Source organism: Chiroxiphia lanceolata, chromosome 4 (genome assembly GCF_009829145.1).
Source record: "Chiroxiphia lanceolata isolate bChiLan1 chromosome 4, bChiLan1.pri, whole genome shotgun sequence".
Classification (NCBI taxonomy): Eukaryota; Metazoa; Chordata; class Aves; order Passeriformes; family Pipridae; genus Chiroxiphia; species Chiroxiphia lanceolata.
The window spans coordinates 55,179,710-55,202,753 of record NC_045640.1 but is presented as its reverse complement, the minus strand read 5'-3'; the positions used below and the strand labels follow the sequence as shown (position 1 = coordinate 55,202,753).

Below are 23,044 nucleotides of genomic sequence, written 5' to 3'. Positions count from 1 at the left end.
AAGGTATAGAAGATGCTATCATTAGCATGTTTTATGTACCCTTTGAAAGAACTTCAGAACATTGTAAATCAAAATGAGTTACATACCTTAAAATGTATGAAAATCAGTGTCATGGTGAACTTCGTGCATGCATGCCACTGTATTTACAGATTAATCGAAATTCAAACTTAGCTGTATACTGAGAAGAGTATTTTGAGAGATGCTATTCAGTAAGTGATCTCTTAGTTAAAATTATGCAGCAAAAAGATAAGGAAGAGTTACCCCCTTGGAAGCTTCAGGTGCGTATGCTAACCTTTATAAGGCATTAACTTAGGAACTACAAGGTAATTAGTAATCTAAAATGCCTCTGTATTATTGATAGCATTATCCCTTTGTAAGACTCTACATATCCGTGAATCACAGGGCACTTGGAAAAATTAATAAAGTATTTAGTTTGAAACGATGGAAGCCTAGACACTTTTAGGATTACCACATAGAGAGGACAGAAAGAAAATTACATATAACTGGAACTGTTGAACTACCATGAGTTCTAGCAGAGCCTGAATTTTCTGCAAGCCTGAAACTTGGCTTAGTTTTGAAAAACTCTATTTATTATCGTGCCGGATGATACTGAAGGATAACATTTATTTCTGGAATATGTGAAAAGCAAAGGAAGGCCTGGTTAAAAGATAAATATCTTTTCCCTTGAGAAGGCAAATTACTCTGGAAATCAGAAATGTTAAAAAGTAGTGCAGTCAAATTCATTGGCATCTTGCTTTTCAAAATAGCATTATGTAATTAGAAATACATAATTTGTGTCAGTAGTGATAATAATAATCAGCAATCAATAATTAAATTCCCAATTCTTTGGTTGATGGATTTGTATAAGTTGAGGCTGTGTAAATGTTTTCTATTTGATTAACGACTGGGGAAAATGTACATGCTACACATTAAAAGTACAGGAAAAACAAGAAAACTACTGGCTAAATAAGCAAGTAGTCATTTAACCATTGTCAGACCAGTTTACTTTGTGCTTTTTGTTTTGTATATGATTTCACAGATCATTTTAATGTTTTTAAATGATGAACTGAAAACTTACTTTTAGGAGGTACGTTCATTTAAGGTACCACTGTGTACCTCAGCTTTTCTAGAAAGCCTTTAGGCAAAACAGGATAACATATAGTTGGGAGAATGGGGAGATTGTGGTGCTGCCATTATGCAATGTGTGTTCTTCAGTATTTCTAGCTTTGCTGTAGATTAATTTCCTTAGTATTTCAAATAACTGTATTTTGTTTTTGAAAGACTTAAGGGAGCACTGGAAATAATAGGTAAAGCCTTAGCAGCCACTGAAGAACTCATGTGAGTGCTAAGTGTATGATTGGATTTGGTACCCAAACCAACTTGCCCTTTGGCTATTATGAGATGTTAGCTGGAGATAAATGTGGGCTTTGACAGTGCTGAAATAACCCCAGAAATAACTGTGGCATTCGGGGATAGTGCACTTGCAGGGCACTTGCCTGCCTTGGAGGAAAAGTGAACACACTGCCTGTTTTCCCTGTTTTCCTGGTAAGTAGGAGAGCTTACTGCCTTTTCCTGGCAGCCTTGCAACCTTGAAAACAAGAGATGCAGATACTGATGTTTTTGCTGCTCTAACACAAGTTAACCCTGGCTTGCCCTCTTGGCTACTTGTTGCAGTGACTGTGGCCTCTTACTACAGTTGCAGGAAGGAATTGTTCTTTGAGTGACAAGCTTGGGGCATAGTAAGACAAATAGTTTCTGCAGAGCTACCCAACACTGCATGTGGCCACAGCATAGCAGTGTCACAGCCATGGTATCTAAAGTGAAGAATAATCATAATTATTTCATCATTATTCTGGTTTTCCTTTAAAAAAGGGATAAGGGATCAGTGATGTAAAGATGGTTTTTCTGTTGCACTTTTTAGATATGCATATATATATGCTTCACTTGTCCTAGCTAAAGGAAAATGGCATTTTACAAGACCTGAAAGAGCAAATTATCTTCAAGAACCAATGCCTAGTACTGTCTAAATGTCTGGTAAATCAGTTCCCAGCCTTGACTTCTAAGAGATGGTAGAAGTCAAATTGACTTCAAAGGAAGCCAAGCTCCACTCAAGTCTTATAAGTTTCCGGTGTTTGATCTTTTTTTTTTTTTAAGGCAATACTTGCAAACTAAATTTTACTGTAATTTATTCACCCTTGACTACCCAGTCCAGATGATCAGAATGCTCTTTTACATTGGAAAGGAGGATGCAGTCTTGGACACAAATTGAAAACAAAGCTCTGATTCGTGGTCTAGATTCAGAATGAGACAACATAGTTTAAAAATGGTACTTTTCAAATTTTATACACTAAAGTTTCTCTTTACCTAGTCATCCTCTTTCTTTCTGTTATTAGTTTGTTTTTATGGGATTGGTTTGTTGATTTAGGGGGGGAGCGGGCGGGTGTGCTGAGGGAGATTGTGGGAATAGGGGATCACGTTGGGAAGAGATTTGCCTACAGATCCTAACTGGTATGACTTGCTTGGTATTTGATTCATGGTTTGATTACATGCACAGTTGGTATTTCAGAGATGTGTGATAATTGGTGGCATAATGCACAAAAGATGAAGCACTCTGTCTACCTGAAGAGCATACTGTGTATAGTGGTCGGGCATTTAATAAAGCTGCTTCCTGTCAGCTGTCAGAAGACTGACCCAGTGAGGACATGTTGAAGAATTGTGGAGAGAAGATAAGGAGGAAGTGGCAGGAACCAAACAGTACTGCACTCACTCTCCTTCATATCTGTTTGAAATGTACTTTACCTTCAAACAGTGACAGTATCAGCTAAGACATTGATGTAATTGAGCCTTCTTATTATTGTAAAGAAATTCATATTAATATATACTCCATACATTGTCCTTTCCATCAAATTTAATTTTTGACAAGTATGAGCATGCCTGTCTTAGGCTGATACTTTTTTTTCCTGTGTTCTTTCTTTCTCTCTCTTTTTTCTCTTTTTGGTTCATTATGTTCACTGATGGGTGGATTACTCACAGAATGTTCTCCACTATAATTTATGTTTATCTGAAAGTAGGAACTGCAGTTCTTCAGTAATAACAAACTCTTCTATTTCGTTTCACTGCCTTCATTTTCTTCATGTCCTGTCATTTTTTTCATTTGCTCCTGCTGTTAATCTGACATCCTTTGCTCCAAAAAAAATGTGTTTTATTTACAGGGCACAGCATTTGGAAGTGCTCCTGTACCTTCTCGCAGGCAATTATGTGAGTCTCTTAAATTCCGCTCTGTGTTGTAAAGATGACTATGTGTTCATGTGCTGTAGCATGGCATGCCAATATAGAGTTAATGCCCTGAGGTCAATATTCAACCACTGGTGTTGTATATTGCCTGTAATGTGTTTGTAGCTAACAGCTTCTATTGACCCCTTCTTTATTTCTTTGTTGTGTTTTGTTCAACACATCATAAAATGGGGCTGCGCTGTGCACTATAGAGTTGCAAGAAGAGAAGAAAATACCATGATGACTCAAAGTCTGGAGGGGAATAAGAATAATATTATGTGTGCAGCATAGTAATGAGAACCATTGTTAAAACTAAACAGACCCCTTTTCCTATTCTTCAAATTAGTCTCTCCATTGCGCAGACAAAAATAAAAAAATCTGGTCCTCAAAAAATGAAGAAATGGAAAATCAAACAATGTGGTGTAAGGCAGATGCTACTGAGATCAGCTATATTCCTTATAAGACTTTCCTTCTAATTAATTTGAAGAACAAGTCCGTCTGCTGAGTTTAGGAGGAAAGGGAACTTTTAGAAAGGGATCTCATTCATCTTGTTTCCTTAAATCCATTGGAATTATTGATAATAAATAAAATTTATCTTAAATTAAAATAAATTCCCCCTGCTATCTACAAAAACCTGAGAAATCACAAAGTGTGCTTATATTAAAAAAAAAGAGAAAGGCTTGCATTCTAATTCAAGGTGATCTCTCTGCTGCATTAATAGTGTTCGTGTGTGAGTGTGTATATTGAATATATAGATTCTCAGCATACCATCAGACTTTGAGATGAGGACTTTCTTACATTCCTTGAGTTATTTCTGTCTTTCTCCTCCTACCTTGAGTTAATGTCCATACTAAAGACATTGGTGTCTTCCATATGCACATAATGAGCTACAGCCATGCACTGCATTATTATAATTACTGTGCACTGCATCACACTGCTGAATGTCAAATAGATTCATTACAATATAACATTACAGGCTTATTCATAAAATACAGTGCAGTTTGAACGATGCTTCATTGTTGGCAGTCTTGAAACATGTTGCTTGCATAAATTCACTGGTGCTGCTCTTGTGTATTCCTAGGAAAACATATGGCATTTGTCTATGAGTGTGGGTCTTGCAAAAGTAACAAAAAATATGATCTGTATATGACTGTCCTTTCTCTTGTGCAATTATCTAAGATGTTCCTATTCTACTGGGTATATCTAAGGGAAGTAAAAAATATCAAGATGTAACACTCTTCATGAAATATAATTGTACTCCTGTTACAGTTATTTAAGGTATGGTGGAAAGAATTAATATTCTCATTGAGTCCTTCAGAAAAACAGTGCTGGAGTTATTTTTATCCAATATGTATGTCACTTAGCAGTCTGCTAAAATGAAAATTCAAATTTCTGCCTGGCTTACTCTCACTTATATTAATCCTACTACTGATTTTTATGATTAACAACATCACTGAAGACTTTGGAAACACACTGAAACAATAACATGCTTTAACATGCTCAGTACTATATAATCAGCACTGTGTATCGTTGACAGCTTCCTTTCTTAAATGGAGCCCCTGTTTGAGGTGAATGATTAAGTATCATGTGATGAAGTGTCTGGGATTTGAACATAAGAAAAAGTGTGGGAAGGGAAGAAAATGTTTTATCTGGCAAAGACAGGTTAAAAATTTGGGTAACAAACTGGAGTTGCAGAACTCTGAAGTAGGCAGAGGAATGGATAATGGTTGGGTTAAATATGTGGATGAGTAGGCTGGAAGAAGTGGTCAGAATCTCCGTGCTTAGTTGATGAAAAGAGAGTAAAAGTAACATTGCTGAAATGGTGAGATGTGAGAAGTAAGTTTAAAACAGCATTTATAGAATGTGTCAGTGCCTTTACTGTGAAACAAATGGAAACAAAAACCCATGTAAATAAGGGAATCCATAACATCCAGGGGAATTATTTCATCCAGCTTTTTTCTGCTTTTTTGTGTTCTGGGAGGCAAAGATTTTATGGAACTATGAATATTTTGTGGTAAAGTTCTAACAGGAAGGTGGAATTATAGCTTGAACATCCTAAGATTGTCTTCTAGTCATTGGTGGTCTTTGTTTTTTCCTGGTCTTTGCAAAGCATTGAATGCTATTCTTGATCATGTGCAGAAATGAAAGGGAAAAGAGGTTGTCTGGGAATCCAGAGCAGCAATGCTACTGGATGAGTGCTGTGTCCTATCACATTGAAACTGAAAGGTAGCAGAAATGTTTTTTTCCAGATGGTGTGACCCGTGATCCTACAGTAACTCTACTGCAGTGGAAGAGGCAAGATTAATTTGATCTCAGTTCATGCGAGATGTTTTAGACTACAGGGGACTTGTGGGTGCTTCACCTCCAGAGTGAGCAGGGTTGGCTCAGTGGTGGTGTTGCAAGTCACCAGGAAGTCACGGACCTCTGGGCATCCAAAGCTGTCCTAAACATTGAGTGACATCAGTGTTAATTCTGTGTTACCACATTTCCTCTTCTAGTCCAGGGTCCGGAGAAGCTGCTGGGGAAATGTGGCAAAGTAGTAAGTGGTTGAGACTTAGGATGTTTATATAACATTTTAAAGTAAAAAAACCTCCACTCAAAGGGCATTTTAACTCTGGCTATAAACTGTGAGACTCCTTATGAGTATAAGGGTAGCTAATAAATTCCAATATGGGAGTTAAGGCTCCTTTCCACAAGATAGAAACTTGCTTTCTGAAATTGAATAGGTTGCAACTTTATTTCTGTTTTACAATAAAGACACCAACAGAAGTGAAAGAAAAGGGCCATACAATCCAAACTGACCTAAAGATATGAGAAAATCTGTAATGAGCAAGAAAATAAGATGCAAGGGCACAGGATGGGGAGTCCAAAGTGAATATAGGAGTGTAATGATAGCTGTATGACACAGCTTTGGGGCATTGGAATACTGCTGACCTAAAGGCAAAATACAGATTTACAAAATACAGTTATGACTTAATAAAATTTTGTATCAAAATAAAATGCAGCTGCAGAGTTTTTGGCAGAATTGCAATATAGTCACCCTAGTGTGAAAAAGGCTCTCATATTTTCTTCTGTTACTTGTCTCTTACATAGAGTAGAAGTAAAAATACACCAATGAAATACATAAAGAAAAGTAAACACCACAACACTGAAAACACACATGTTCATTGCAAGATTTCTTTCAAACTGCACTTTTGTCCTCTAAAAGTTCATGTTGGAGCCAGGGTTTTAGGTTTATATCCTGTGTTAAAGCATAGTGGATTGTGCACCAGAAGGCAAAGCTTTTACTTTTTTATACCTATGGTATTTTTTATAAAGACTTTATTCCAAACATTTTCCTTATTTAGCCTGAAATGTCCTCAAACTGCAAGTAATTGCCAATTGAAGGTGACAGTGGGTAGTACTTTTTAAGAAAATGTATTCTCATTTACATGTAATTTGGAAATGAAAAATACTTACCTGTTTTGATTAGCACTATTTAGAAGAAGAAATCAATGGGCAGAAATAGCACAGAAAGAACCATGCTACAATAGACATTCTTGAAACAGAGAAGGATCACAACAAAAATAATACGGTTATGTGGTACCTGACAATCAACTTTACAGACAGAAAAATCAATGGACACTTGGAATAGCTATATTGTATCCAGAGAATTTCATACTATCTAATGATAAGAAGAGTGCCAGAATTGAATGCAGCTAAACTAACCTTCTAGGCATGGAATTTCATGAAGAATTTAAAATAAAATTACCTAACATCAAAATTAAAGGAAGTAGAGTCTTAGCTGGTTGATAAATGGCACTTTAATGTTGCAGTCTCACAAACAAAGTTTAATTACTTGGAGCAAATATAAATACTTCAGAGTTTTAAATTCAGCTGTAGTGATTTTAATTACAGCAGAAAATATGTAGAACAGAAATTACAAGAGTTAAATTTCTCATGTAGATAGTTAACATGATGAAACATCTTAAATACTTGCCCACCATCAAGATATTTCAAAGCACTGGATGGCTTCTTTGGTCAACCAGAAGGAGAAAACAAGGAAATAAGATAAAATACTGAGAAGTTAAGTATTTTATTGATTTATGGTGCACTGTGGGGGAAGAAACCTTTTTGAATTGAGTAGTTTTCTGATAAAGAGAAAAACCTAAGGTGTTAATGGTGAATGCATAAGTTATGAACGAAAATATTTACAATGTTTTATTTCAGAATTTTAATGAAAATCACATAGATGAATAGGCTAGCACACTAGTAAAAACATATTCTCTTGCGAAAAAGTACTGGCAGTCACTTTCTTGTGGAGTCGATCAAAATATTTGCAGACAAGATGTAAGTAAGTAGTAGTTTGGTTAAAACAATGCCTTAAAAATTCTTATTAAAAATACCTGCACGTTTGCGAAGTCATACCATACCAGGTATTTTCTCCAAAGGTTTATCTATCAGAATTCTCTTCTATGTATGATGAAAATTGTAAGCATAGGAAATAAATCAGTGTATTTTAAGCTTTATAAGGAAATTTCACCCTCACAGGAAGGTGCAAAATTCTCCCCCCAACTGTAAGCCAGATGGGAATTCTCCAGACTGGACATCTGACTAAGAAAATTCCTGATATCTTAACCTCACGCAGTCACCGATTAACTGGGCCTCTCTAAGCTGTGCAGATGGGAAAGCCAAATGCAAATCTGAGCTATCAAAGGCTGTGCCTCTCTTAATCAGGGAATCATTTAGGTTGGAAAAGATCCTTAAGATCAAGTCCAACCATTAAGCTAACACTGCCAGGTCCACCACTAAACCATGTCACTAAGTGCCACATCTTCACGTCTTTTCACCATTTTCCTGGGCAGCCTGTTCCAATGCTTGACCATGATTTCAGTGAAGAAACTTTTCCTAATATCTAATCTAAACTTCCCCTGGAGCAACTTGATGCCATTTCCTCTCAGTCCTATCAATGTTACTTGAGAGAAGAGGCTGACCCCCACCTCACTACAACGTCCTTTCAGGTAATTGTAGAGAGTGATGAGGCCCCCTTGAGCCTTCTTTCCTCCAGGTGAAACAATCCCAGCTCCCTCAGCCACTCCTCATAAGACTTGTGCTCCAGACCCCTCACCAGCTTTGTTGCTCTTCTGTATAGTAGTAGGTATATGTAGTATAACAGAAGCCGATCCAGAGAATAAAGTGATTAAGGTTGATGCGGTGGAGGAAAAGTTGTCTATATCTTAAAAATTATAATTGTACAGCAATGAATCTGAGTAACTCAGTGTCTTAACTCAGTAGGGCTGCACAAGTAAGATTTTTGCAAATTCAGGAACCTTGCTAACTGCAAGCTAATCCTGGATAGATTCTCTTTTCAAGATTTTGACTGAAGTTATGGTTTTGGAAGAGGTAAATTATGACTTCTTTTATTACCAGTTTTCTTACGGGAGGTGCTTAAATGTTTGTAAGATATGCAGAGAAGTGAGGGAAAAAACAAAACCTCTTAATTACTGTAAAAGAAGCATGTTCTTAATTCTATAAAGTTTAGATTTATGCAAGTATGATGTCCATACATTCAATTACTGTCTAGGTAGAGCATAGAAATGTATCTGAGTAACTGTAAAAAACTTCCAGTCAGGTTTTAATGGAAGTAATTAGCAAATAATTTATTAGAAATAATTTTAATTCTGTTTATTAGAAATAAATTATATAAATATTAATAATCCTTAGAATCTATTGTTTTACATTTTTGGCTCATAAATCTTCATTGTACTATTTCTAAAAATGGCCTTATCTGGCAATCACCTGGTAAATTTAATTTAAAAATTCATTACAAAATTATCCATTTAACTGAATATTCTTTTTATCACATTTTTAAACTCAGTAATACGTTCTTAGTGATTTAGGCTTATTGTAATGTAATCACAAGTTACAGTCCTGCTAACTCCAGTAGAGGTTAGATCATGCTCTGTTTTTGCAAAATGATAAAATATATATTCTGACAATTGTTTTGTTAATATATTATTATTTTTAAGTCATTCATTTGTGGGAAAGAATTCTAATTCCTTTAACAGCAGTTTCTGCTTTCATTCCTGTTTCTATGGAAACAAACATTAGCACAATGAAAGTTTTTAAAAAGTGATTATTTGAAAACATTGGAGACTGGAGATTTCATTTAACAAATTTGGAATCCACTCATAAAAGCCATAGAACTTAGATATAAAACAAAAATAAAAAGGTTTTATGTGATATCTTAACATGTGGCTTTTATTTGTCTTTGTTTCTTCATTTCACGATTGTAAGGAAGGATTTTTCCTGCTTGTATAAAACTCCCAAGAGGAGTACTGTATGGAAGGATGTGGCTCTGTACCTAAGAACATTGAGAAATTTATAGAAATGAATTTTGTTATTCATCAGTTTGTGCTTGAAGAGGGAGAGTAGGACTGCTATGTACAGTGGTGCATTGAAAATCAGTTTTGTTTGCACATCACACCTGAATATGGGAGAAGAAAACAAATGTGTTATTGCTATCTTATTATGGCATTGGCTATCTTGCTTGTCTTATCACTGAGCATGGAAAAAAAGCTATGGTCATAATTTGATTAAAAACCAGATACTGTTTCCTGTTAAAATACAATAGCCCTTCAAAAACTTAGTCTTTCATCATTGAAATAAATGTCCATCAGGGTGAGATTCACCAAAATCAGGCATAATCAGTTCTTCCTGTCCTGCTTTGCATTCATGGACTGACTTGATTACAGCTTAATCAAGGAAAAATAGAGCACAGAAGCCATGAGCTTGAAGAATTGCTTATTGTGTTTGTTGTTTTCTGCTGCCATTGTAGTGTGTAAAAATGAAATACATGGTTTTACGCTTATTTTGAGAGTTAAAAGATGAAAACTAAGGTAGTCCACTGAAATTAGATAGGCTCTTGCTAAATTAATTTGAAACCACTAGATGATTTTAAAAACAAAGCATTTAGGGGTTGTCTTGAGCTACCTCAACTACCTGTAATTGGATGTTTTTGGAAATGCTCTCTTCAAAACCTCTGTAAAATATAGTTCATAAGGATACATTTTTATAAAGTAATTTCTGTATGAAATCCTTTAATATTATGGGGGGGGTTAAGCTTTTTTTCCCCGTGAAAATAAGCAGAAATGGCACTGACAGGTCATAAATTACTACTTGGCAGGTAAAGATGGGCATTAGGAAGAACTCAAGGAGGCTGTTGCAGCTGTGGAAGAGATTGCTCAGGTTATAAAATCTCCATCCTCAAATGTTTTCAAGACTTGACCAGTCAGAGGCATGACTGAGCTCACCTGGAGTTGGTGGTAGTTCCAAGAAGGAGGCAGGGCAAGATGACCTCCAGAGGCCCATTCCAGCCAGTGCTTCTCTGAGTCTGTAATTTGGGAAGCACTGCTGTGAATAGAAATAAGAGAAAAAGTGTGCAGTCTTTGAAGCTGCATCTTTCTTTTGAGTTTATTTTCTGTTTGCAAATTCATGTGCAGTTAATCTAAGAAACTTAAGCTACTAAACGGAGTAATTTATATCTTTTTAAGTGGTTTTGTTTTCAAGTTTTTCAAATGAGATTGACTTTTCAAAGTGATGATACTTTTTTTTAATTCTAAAAATAAGGTTAACGCGGTAAATAATTCTTCAATTTAAGTAATATTTCATTTTAGGCCTTACAAAATATTTTTGATTGATCTGATCATTTTAATTCAGGCATAAAACTGAAGAGTCCCTTATTCACCTAACTCTATTATGAGTAATGAAATTGAATCTCTGATAGATCTCCTTTAGGAGTAAACTCAGAGTTTCATCTATTCTGAATAAATTACCTCTCAAACTAATCCTGTTTCCGATTAGTCAGTTATCTAAAATCTGACAGAAATTTTTTTTTTTAAAGAACTATTTTTGAATTGTAATAAATTGTCAGTATGGGCATATGTTGGCTTACGCTTTGTCAGTGGAGCAATTTCCGTCATTCAGTACTTCTCTTTTGTCTGCTGTAATACTACTGCTGTTCCTGGACAAGTTTTTTCCACACCAAAAAAATCTTTCTCTTTCTCCGGATGACCATCTACTGTCTTATAATAATTACAATAGTAGCGATGCATACTTTAAGATTGCCTGTTGTTAAATTTTGCTGTGAAAAACTTTTCCTACTAGCAGCTTAGGTGTTCAGTTGTTACAAATATTCTGTTGATCACATAGTTATCAGACGTTTATATAAGGAAAGCATCAGGAAAATTAAGAAAAACATCTGCAAAAAATTGATACCTTATCTCATTAATGAGAATAGTAGAGTAGTAGAATACATAGCAATTCGAAATAAAGCCTCCAGTGAAAGAAACTGTGGTAGAAAAAGGATGCAACAGAATTAATGTCAACAGTGACTATTTCTACTCGGAAAATGTAAAAGTTGCGGCTTAAAGACTCTTTCTCAGGACATTTGAGTGTCAGAGACTTAGTGACTTCACATACCAGTCTTCTCATTGATGTTGGAATAGACTTTAGCGAAGCAGTCTCAGGCAGAATTTAAACTAAAGAACATATTTACCCGTGTTTTTCAGAGTTAGAGTATGTACAGTCATGAAAAAAAGTTATTCCATGATGTGAGGTATTACAAAATCATTTTATGATGACTTACAGTCTAGACAGTTATATTTTAGTTACCTTGGGTGACACTCGGCATTTACAGTTAAGGAGACTGTATTTGCTTTTTGATTAATTATTGTAATAGATAGTGCTTTTCTCTTGTATGTAGTTAAATTAAAAACTATTGTACTCATTGTTTTAGTCAGTAGTTCCGTCCTAAGAGTATTAATGAAATTTGGGACTGCTGAAGTAGGTTATTTAAATTACTAAAAGGCTTAATAGGCAAGTCCATGTTAAAAAGTTTTCAAGCCATTTCCATTAGCGTATATTAAATGGAGTGGAGAAATTCTGTGAGGCTCTGCTTATTGCCATACTGCTATTTGTTGCATGTATGGCTAGAGATATCATGAATATGTCTTGCTTTGGCATAATTATAGTATATAGGCTGAATAATGAACGATGCCATTTGTTGTCCTTCTGATACAGCTATTAAACCATTTAACAGTTTTCTATATCCATTGGATGGATTAAAAAATGCTGCCTTTAATCAACATGGCATGACTTTTTTTCCCAGATTTCCCATCTAAGATTTTGCAAGTGTGATCATTGCAATCACTTTTGCATTTTATCAACAGTGGAAAAAGCAAACTGGTAGACTTTGCTTCAGATGGTTGAAGAGAGTTAAATGTTGGAATAAGAATATTCAGCATTTATCTTTGCCACATAAGCTTGTGAATGCACCCTTTGCTGTTCTCTCCCTCACAGTCTGTACCTTTCTAGAGAGAAGCTAGACAAATGATCTACTCTGGTTTTTTCCCATAAACACCATGGATTTTATATGCTTCATAGACCACTAATTAGAATTACTTGTTTTTAATGTGATGAAGCAAGACATTGCTAATGCTTGAATTATTTATGAGGATTTATCAAGTTCACCCATAGGAACTATAAATACAACTAATGTGGTAGGGTTTGCTAAAAACGACCATTTGGCGTCGTGCAATTTTAAGTAGCAGTGTATATAATACTTTATATATCAACTCAGTTTATTCAAGCTCATTCCTCCTTCGGTTATTTTTCTAAGAAGGTTTTCCTCCTTTTCATCCATTCATTTCTAACATCCACTGCTTTGCTTTTATAGAAAACTCAATTCATTATTGTCATTTGGTCATACTGCTGAAGTTCAAGCACACAAGAAGGGAATGAGAGGCTTTTATGTGCTTTGTTACAGTCATCTATTGTTGGGTAATAAATATCTGCTGAATGTTTTCTGGAAGCTATTTCAAGCATTTGTTATAAGAAAATACAGTAAATGCAGTACAGAAAACCTTGTTAAGCTTTTCTATAAAGCAACAATAATTTTTATGTCCCTTCTCTTCAAAATGCTAATAATCGCCTTAGTTTGGTTGTTAAAATAGCACATTATATAAGTTTGCTGCTTCTAGAATTTTATTTTAAAAATATTTCATATTGTTGACATTTGCCTGTATATCTGATCTTTGGAGGTTTAAAAGACCAAAGAAAAGAGATGCAAAAATGAACATAGTAAAAATGAACTCTACCATAGGTAATAAAGGTATACCAAGATTTTATTACTCAAGATTGCATGTTTTGGCAGTGAAAAATCTTATCCTCTGTACTACCAGTATGTCTGAAGAAACCCACTGGTAATTCCCAGGTGGAAAGAACTGTTCAGTTCAGGGATCTGTCTCTACCACAGTCTCCTGCCAGCTCCATGGGAATGAATCTAGACCTGAGATGGAGAACGAGAAAGTAGGAATGATCCGTGACTTGTTTCCGTCTCCTTTGCTACAAAAGGATGCAGTATTCCATGTTCTTACAGTTAAAATCTGTGAGAAGAGTTAACAAAGACCATTATTTGTTATGATAGTGAGTATATGCATAAAGTTGACCTTATGCTAGCATTTAATATTTTACTCATCAGATTATCATCATCACCCCTAGGCTGCTTATATTTAGTCTCTATGAGTAGGCTTAGATATTGAAATTTAGGGATCAGGCACTTAAACTAACTGAAGCATGACTCCAAGCAAGAAAAATGCCATCATCCATGCAAAGAGAGGTGTTTGAAAGACAAGCATAGGCAAGAGTATAAAGATGTGGTTCACTAGCTTGATGCAGACAATCCAGAAGTGTGAATTCATGTCTTTTTGTATTCCTTCCAGGAACTCTGAGTGTTGATCAGCTTGCACTAGTCATGGGTTTATGTACAGAACAATCTTCAGTGTTTCAGTGTCATCCTGTGTCCCTGCCTGCTTCTGGGTTGTCCTTTCAACACAACCAGTTCTAGCTGACTGTGTTGTATCTCCTATAACATTAAAAGAGTTCCTGATGTAGAAAACCTTATTATTCTATTTAATTTATTCCTAATGTTTTTTCAAAAAAAAAAAATCTATGGAGGTTGAGAAAAGAGCCAATATTACTGGGGGATCAGCTTAGTCTCTAATTGTCACTAGCTAGTGTTTTGTAAGCCTCAGTTGCTTGCAGTTTGTGTCTGCATTTCCACTCTGAGCTACTGCTTTTGTAGATAAAACCTTGACAGAGATTTCAGTCTGTATGATTTTTCTCAATGGTGCTTTGAGAAAGCTTTTGAAGTTTGAATTCATTTGGGTTTTAGCTATCTTGGCCATGTACAGTGTATCTGCTAGCATCAGTTTTGCCTACTCACTTCTACCTAAGTGAACTATAAACAGTACAATATATACTCAATCCTCCTTAGAAAGGGTTAAGAAGTCTTCCTGTGAAGAACACACAGGCCAAACAGGATTTTTTTTTTTTTTGGCTTTTTTGCTAGCAGCCAAAGCCAACCTTGGAAAGGAGAAGAGTTCCCGGGCGATGAACATCTCCTGTCACGTCACATTGTTTGGTAGCCCTCAACTATGGCATGTATGGTGGTGTAGTAGGAGAAAGCTTGGGTAAAGATTTCTGTTGGTCTATTGATGTTCCTTGGCTGGGAAGTTTCAAAGAATGAAATTTAAATGGACTGTACAAAAACTAGACTGCTGTCACATAACTATAAGCACCTGTAGTTTGTTTTTCAGCAGCAGTGATTGTTCATAAGTTGAAAATTTTATCTAATCTTAAAAAGCAGTCTAAGAGTCACTTATATTAGCAAAATAAGCAGAGTTAATTAAAATAAAGCAACTGCTACTTTAGACTGGGAACAATATGGCTGTCTTTTAGCATAACATGAAAGACAGTGTATAAAACCCTCCTTTCTTCTTTTTGTTTTCTTTTGTCTCATGTGGCACAAGTTAATGATGTAGGTGTGATGACTGAATGCTAGCAATAGCAGTCATGTGTTTATTTTTTTTTCTACTGGCACCCCTTGGCTCGACCTCTCAAACATCCTATGAGAATGCAACACAGAGACCTGGGAGGAGGGATGCTCACCTGGAGTGCTGTGTGCCCCACTTCTCACCATCTACATACAAGATTTTTCTTTTTTTTTGATTAATGTGCCTTTCAGCCAGGCAGACAGTTGTACGTGCTTAACTTCACGGGTGTGAATAGAACAAAATGAGACTGTTCTTATATACAACTAAATGTGCCTGTGTTCTTGGAGCAGGGGTGGGGGTGCTTCCATCCCATGACTGATTTCATATTCTCTTGCCTCTGCACTAACCACACAGCAAGGGGATAAGGGTATTTAGGAGGCTTTCCTGTGACAGTGAAGGAGTTTTATTAATTTATAAAATGCTTATAAAAGCTTGAAAGATCTCACATCCAGCTGTCAAACTTGCCAGCAAGTTGCACATCCAAATGATCTGTTAGAAGCAATGTAACTGTTGCTTTACTGAAAGCTTTAATGATACAATAATTTCAGTTAGCTGTCCGGGTCAAGTATAAGCATCGGTCTCATGATTTGAAAAATTATTTCTCTGCTCATCTTTGTGAAGTGTGCGATCTGTCTTTGGATGCAAACATAATTTCTTTTATTATTTATTGAGTATAATATTAAACATGTTTATGGTTCTATAAGTATTTCAAATATTTTCAAAGGAACTGTCAAATATAGCCAGAGACTGAAACGGTAATCACATCTGGACATTTTACAGTTCATTTTTTACTTCAGTGCTAAAATTTAAATGCAATTTGTGCAATAAGTCATGGAATAAAACAATAACGCAAAAAGTACCCTGCAGTATTAATTTGTCTGAGAAGGAAAACTACAGAGTCTGAGTACATCTGTGTGCCAAATGTATGTTTCGTTGCCGTAAGCACAGGATGCCTCACTACAGATTCAGCATTCGCATTTACATGGAGCTATAAAGCACAAAAAGAACCACTGCAGGAAGTCGGTTGTTTCCTAATGGACTTACAGTGACATGGAACACAGATTCCCTAAAAATACCTAGCTAATTACAGGATGAGGTGCTATATTGTTGTATTTTTCCAAGTATACTGTTTAAGCAGTTGCCCTGCTTCTGAATTAGATGGAAAATCAAGAAGGACAAATATAGAGTAATTCTTCGTATTACTTATTTTATAACTAACTATTTGAAGACTGATTTTTTTTCCCTTTGAAAACAACAGGCAGAAGGCAATTTAAATACTGTAATTTATCTTTGATGGATGATGTATTTAAAGCAGCTGAAAGCACATAATTTGAGCATGTAGCAATTAACATTCTGATCCCACTGAGGGAGTGTCATGTGCTGACCCTCACCATCTAAATGTGTCTCTTAGCAGGTATGAGGTTGGTTTAATTCTGATTTCAGCTGCAAAGGAAAAATGTTGCACTTTCCTATGCTGATTTGAAATGCCAAGAAAATCTACAAAACTGTTTCTAGCCCATCCAGATCAAGGTAGTCAAGTCTTTTGCTGCAAAGAAAATCTACAAGCCTTTGAGAAGGCATGAAAGGAGTCATGACTCAGTGACACGTCAAGCCTTATTCTTAGTCTAAATGATATGAACTGAGTATTATCTAAACCATGATTTGTATAAATACTTGTCTTTTCTGATGATGTGGAGTCCCACCCCAGGCACCCTGTGCTTTCTCTATTCTGTTTTTATTAATGCTTGTTGTAGAGGAGCAGTGGCAGCAGAGGGACTCTGCAGTGCTTGACGGATTTCCTTGATGGCAGTACAGCTGTAGTACAAGTGTGTGGTGCAAAACAGCCATTTGGCTCCCCTGAAATCTGGATCAAAATGTCAAGAACTGCAAAAGGCAGTTTTGTATTCTTTGTTTTCCATGGGGACATACATGGAATATTTTATGTGTGTTGTGTTTTGTAACACCTTACTGAACAACATGGTCCTGCTTTGCTGCTTCACAGAGGTCTCCTAGCGAGAGATAAGCTGTGGACATAGTGTGCTGCTGATGGCAAGACATCAACCTGCTTTCTTGAAAAAAGAAAGTCCAGGACTGGTTATACATAATCAGTGTGAAGCTGTTGGCTTGGATTTTAGGCAGTAGCTCAACCTTGGTTATGAATCAGTAAGTAAGCAGTAGTTTGAGAGTGCACACTTATAAAGAAAAGGTATAAAATTATGAAAGCTGTCTTGCCAATTCGGGGAAAAACTGTTCCATCTGCAAATAGTCCATACACTTTTGTCCATTTTTTTTTCCTAAAAGGGCTGATTTAGATAATAATGAGATAATAATATATAGACTAATGCCTTGATACTTTAGACATGTTAATTTCTAAATGTCTATGTTTGATTTCTGATTTCAGACATTTTCCTATTATACGTATATGGGAAAAAAAGACTCTTCATATTACAAAATACCCCTCTGTCCTTATTTCCAATTAAGGGGACATGCTGAAATCTATTGAGAGCATTACCTAGCAAATGACTGAATTGCTTTGATATAGGAAACTACAGACAGAATGAATATTGAAGTTAAAAAGGGTTCTTCCCTCATAAGTGTGATCATCTTTCTAGTACCGTCTTTCTAATAAAATTTTCAAGTTCCTTTTGTTTGTACTACCTCAATAAGACATGCCAACATATGTTGTCATCCCTAAAACTCAGCACTTGTGATACAGACTTTACATGAAATTGCACTGCCTTATAGTGTTTACATTAGTGCTGAAATTAATTTCATCTATTTCAGCCATTCAAGTTAATCTCTGAGTGAAGTAAAATTAGGAAAATTATAAACAAAAGAATACTTAAAACTAAGTGATGGTTTTTGTATATGAATGATATAGTAGTAAATAATTTTAGTTTAGTTATGGCTTTCTTTTCATTCACCCTGTATTTCTCTGGCTGTACTTCAATGAACAGCCAGTCCTTTCCAAAAGGGCACTGATGGATATCTGGAGCCATTTTTAAGCTATTATTGAAGAAAATATGTTTACTTTGACATCTATAGGCCAAAGCATGTTTTAATAGTTGCATTTAAATTGCACTTACTGTCATACCATCATGTCATTGTAGTTTTCTCTTGGCTTCTAGGTAACCCATCAAGGTTGTGTAATAAAGACTTTTTTAAACATTTTTTCTCTACTGGGATATTGAAATACAAGATAGATTCAGTGTCTGGGAATCAGTGTATGGATTGTGAGGTCTGATTGTCCAGAATATGTCCACAAAATAAAATGCAAGTAGAAATCAATTCTTAGAATGATCCAATATTTAGTTTTGGGTTGGGTAATCCCCTAAAAGTAATTGGAAGTGGCTAAAGAAAATTTATATAGCTCATAGGGTTGTGTTGTGTTACTGCAATGATGAGTGATTCGTACTAAAATTAGTACCTGTTGGTCACCTACTGACTACTGTCCCTTCAAGTAGCTGTGCTGTACAGTGCCTGTGTGAGCTGTGGAGGGGCTTCTTCTTTCTTCTGCAGCCCCTTGAAATCCCCAGACGTTCAGCATCTCTAAAAAGTGCATCTGCTGTATCAGAACACGTATTGCAATAGCACTCATTTTTGAAATTATATCAACATGAATGTGTAGCTTATTATAAAACAAATATCAACAAAAATATATACTGCATTTAGAAACATAGTACAAGACTAATTTTACTCTAAAAAGGCTTTCTGAGTATATAGAAGCACTATTATCATAGCAGTTGAAGTAACTTGAAATGGCTGACTATTGCTTATGGTATTTCTTAATGTGGTACTAGACCTTTTCATTTAGGTTCATAATACATGTTTATGCAAGCCCTCAAAATAGTTCTGTTTGGAGTAAAACATCTATTTTGTCATAATATATTCGCTTGAAATAGAATTAGAGAAATCTAGGAAAAAAAAAACCTACACCTTAAAAAAAAGTTTCAACTAAGTAGGTTATTTTAAGTAGTTCAGTCTGAACAGAAAATGAAGACATATTGGGTCAGTGACCTCATAAGATGAAAAGGAAGGAAGGAAAAAATCAGAATGCAAAATATTGTCTGGGTAGTTTGACCATTTATTTCCCCTCTGTCACCCCACTAGCCTTACCAAATGCTTTCAAAATGACACCTAATTGCTGTTTTTATTCCCTTTTTGGTACAACTTGACATTAATGTATTTGAAAATATAGCATATAATCTGCTAACTATTCAGAATCTGTAGTGAAAATAAAAAAAATCAGGTTGACAGAATTTAACAGTTTCTACACTTTGAAAAAGTGTAGAAATGCAAATATATTTTGTGGAGGAAATAAATTTCTGTGTTCTTTTCATTGTCTGCATTTTCTCCTAGGTCACATGATTTTAATGAACAGGCTGAATAATTTTAGTAAGCATTGGGAAGATACATGATAAATTTAAACAATGATAAATGCTAGAGGGAAAGTTAATATCTGTTTGTTCTTGTCATTACCATGAGAACTTCTATGGATTCAATGGTATTTCTTTCAGAAGAGTGAACAGTATCAGAAAAGAGCAGTCAATACCAATGCTGCACCACTTGTTGCCAAAAACAGAGCCTCAAAGTCTTGACCAGCTGATCCATTACTCGAAATGAATTACCATTTTACATTTCAAAGACTAAAATGAGAGGTGAATCCATGGTGCCATGGGGTTATCCTTCTTGCAGGACTCTGGACAAAACAGGTGCAGGCTCTTTTAGCATTACATATTCATCTTGATTTAAACTGAACATTGGTTATCTCTTTTCGGTTAAGGAGAAAAAGGAATTAAGAGGCAAAATGGCATTTTTCATTCCCATCAGTCCAGATCTGCTTGGCTGTGCTTTTGACTCCACAGCTTACTTGTCTTGCAAGGTCAAGTGTCAAATCTTCTGCCCCGTGGAAGCAGCTGGTGAGGTTATAAAGCAGGGCATCTGACCATTTTCCTCAAAAACCAAAATATTCCCTGTTTAACTTCATGCTGTAGTCAACTAGCTGCCTCAGTACATTTACCAAGAATTATGCAAATTTGAGTCCTACTAAAATAGCTTAAGATGTTTGTCTAAAGCTTATACAGTCAATGCTAAAGTTAAACATAGAGATCGAGGTTTTGCAAGCATAAAAGCGGGCTTCAAGATCACCTTTTATTCTCCAAAGAAAAATTCCCAGGAGATCTTTTTTTTCCATGTCAATGGTGGCAAGTCTTCCATTTAAGATCTTTTTTGTGCCGAGTTTAAAAAGAGGCCCTCTTTCAAGCTTGGGCAAATATTGGATTATTTCACCTTACCACAGGCTTTTATCCTTCTCAATCACCAGCCATTGCTAAGGAAACAATGCAGGTTAGGTAAACAGCATAGTGCACGATCAGTCCACTGAAGTAAAACACAAAATACATCATGTTTTACACTCCCAGTTTTACACTCCCAGTTGAAATCAGTGGTAAGAATGTAAATCTGTAAAACCGGACAGAGTTGTTACAATCCTATTTCCAACACATATTTTGCAAAGGCTTCAGGGCTATTCACATTACAAAGTATTGCATGCTAGTTTCACCTTGAGATCCTGACGTCAAAAGTATTAAATGCTTATTTGTGCTTTAGGCAAACACTAGCAGCTTTTTTCCAGCTTTAGCTTAAATTCTCCTTATTTTTTTTGTCAGGTAGCCTTGGAGATTTTAATTTTGCTTTAAATTTTCTCTCTTCATTGTAAATTCAAGTGTATACAGGTATAAATTTCTCAATGGGAAAAATTAAGTGTTTGTCTTTTCCTAGACAGTGAAATGCTGGTCCACTGTTATCGATTATTTTAGCATTTGGTCCATTGACATTGATGATTTTAGCTTTACCAGCAGTTTAATTTTTTTTTTTGTCTGTTATAATTTTTCCTTGATTTTTTGCATCTATGGGAGTAATTTCTAAATGCTTGACATCTATAAATATAAGTTTCATAGGTTTGAAGTCACCTTCTTAAGACTAGCTGTGGTTCCTAATAGTGTGATTATACATTGTTATCTTCTTGTAATTTGGGATAGCTTATGATTTTAATTAAGTTATGATGTACAGGATTGCTGTTAATACACATTTCATGTAATGACAGCATGGGGCAAGGACTGTTCTGTACCCTGCTCAGTGAATTGCTAAATTGGAGGAGAGATACAAGTATTCCTGTCCTTGTGGTTTAGCTGAAGAGCTGCACCAAATTTTACACAAAGTAAGGTTGTAAGTAATTCCTTTGACATATGAACAGTAACGCATTTTAAATAATGTGACTGAGATACAATTATGTTTGAGGCTTAGCAGCTTCAAAATATGTTATTAAGTTGTGCTCAGCCCTAAGTCAGGCCAAAAAGTAAGATTACGTTTTGTATGACTTTTCTGGAAAGTCTATTGATATGAGAAATAACTTTGGTACTTTCCCACTCCCGTATAAGTCACTGAGTATAAATGGATGCCATTAAGCATGCATTAACCTGTGGTCTTTTAACAGGATGAAAAGGGAGAAAAAAGATGAAAGACCATCTTTCACATCCTTGGTGCAGATCTGTCTGAGATACCAGTCTCATACAGTGTACATGTTAGCAGTAGTCATGCTACATTGTATAAAACAAAATCTTACATTGAGACTTCCAGTTAAACTAATTTTATAAATTTGACTTAAGACTTTGGTGGATGAAATATTTCTCTTTGTCAGTGAAGCTTAAATAATTGACCTGAGAACTTGGTGTTTTTAGAGTTTGCTTCCTGCCCTAAGTCATATTGGTATCTCTGAGTGTAAGGCAAATCCAACAAAATCACGGTTTGTCTGCTGAGTCACTTCCCAGCTTCCATGTATCTTCCTCTTTCAGTACTTTTAAACACCCGTATTCTCAAATTTAGGTGTACACTGTTTTCCCCTACTCTCTGAAAAGCCCAAGAAATTGAGTAGAAACACATTTATTCAAACATAGCAGACCTCTTAAACACAGTATATACTTTGACCATTCATTTATTTTCTTCAGTTTGCTTTGGGTTTTGTTTTGGTTTTTTCTTTTTAGTTTTGTTTTGGTTTATTTTCTTTATTTGTGGTTTAAACCGGAACCTTCTCAAGGTATGAGTTCAACTCCTGTGACAGACTATGAAATATGTAGGCTATACTGCTGTGTTTAATCCATAAGGTTTTCAGTTCCATTTAATTATAATAAATAACCAAATCTGTCATAGCATTCCCTTTAAGTGAAGCACACATGAGATAGTATCTCTCAGGAGGTAATGCTGGAGTAATTTGCTTATTCAAAAAGATACTGTTTGCATTCTTTCTCATAAGAGCTATAATACCAGAAGAATACAGGATATAAGGGGGAAAAAATTTTGATGTAGCGTACTTTATTGTTTTTTTAAAGCTGCCTTCTAACCAATATCTCTGTTTTATATTTAGAAAACCTCAGTATTTGTAGAACATCATTAAATGTGATATATGAACTTTAATACAAGAAAATAACAGGTTCTGATACAATATAGTCATTATGTGATATTCAGATAGCATTGCTTAAGTGCTCAAAGGCTTCAAAGTAAATGCCAATCATTTGATCCTGCAGTGAACTTAGTTGATAAACTGCTGTGTTTGTCATCTGTGGAAAGCAATACTGATTGCTGGCACTATTGATTTCAATTCTGGAAAACAGACAGATGATCTCTCAGGGGAGCTTGCCCTTTTAAATAGCAACCTGAGCATTAAAATTACACCTTTATTTAATATTAGTTTTTGAAGGGATACTTCAGAAGAGAAGTGGCATTTATTCCCTGTTTGAATCAAGCTACTGTGTCACAGGTGGTATCATATTCAACAACAGTTTTATAAATCTATGGAAAGGCTTCATAGACAGCAAATTTCAAATCAAAACCAACAGCTACAG

General features: G+C 35.5%; 1 protein-coding gene across 1 annotated transcript in view; it reads left to right on the top strand.

The window, feature by feature from the left end:
• CCSER1 (coiled-coil serine rich protein 1) overlaps window positions 1-23,044 on the top strand; it is a 641,015-nt gene that overhangs the window by 516,077 nt on the left and 101,894 nt on the right. Inside the window, exon 10 of the mRNA XM_032686628.1 lies at window positions 3,213-3,258. Within this exon, the coding sequence (XP_032542519.1) occupies window positions 3,213-3,258 (46 nt within the window). The remainder of the gene's footprint in view (window positions 1-3,212; window positions 3,259-23,044) is intronic.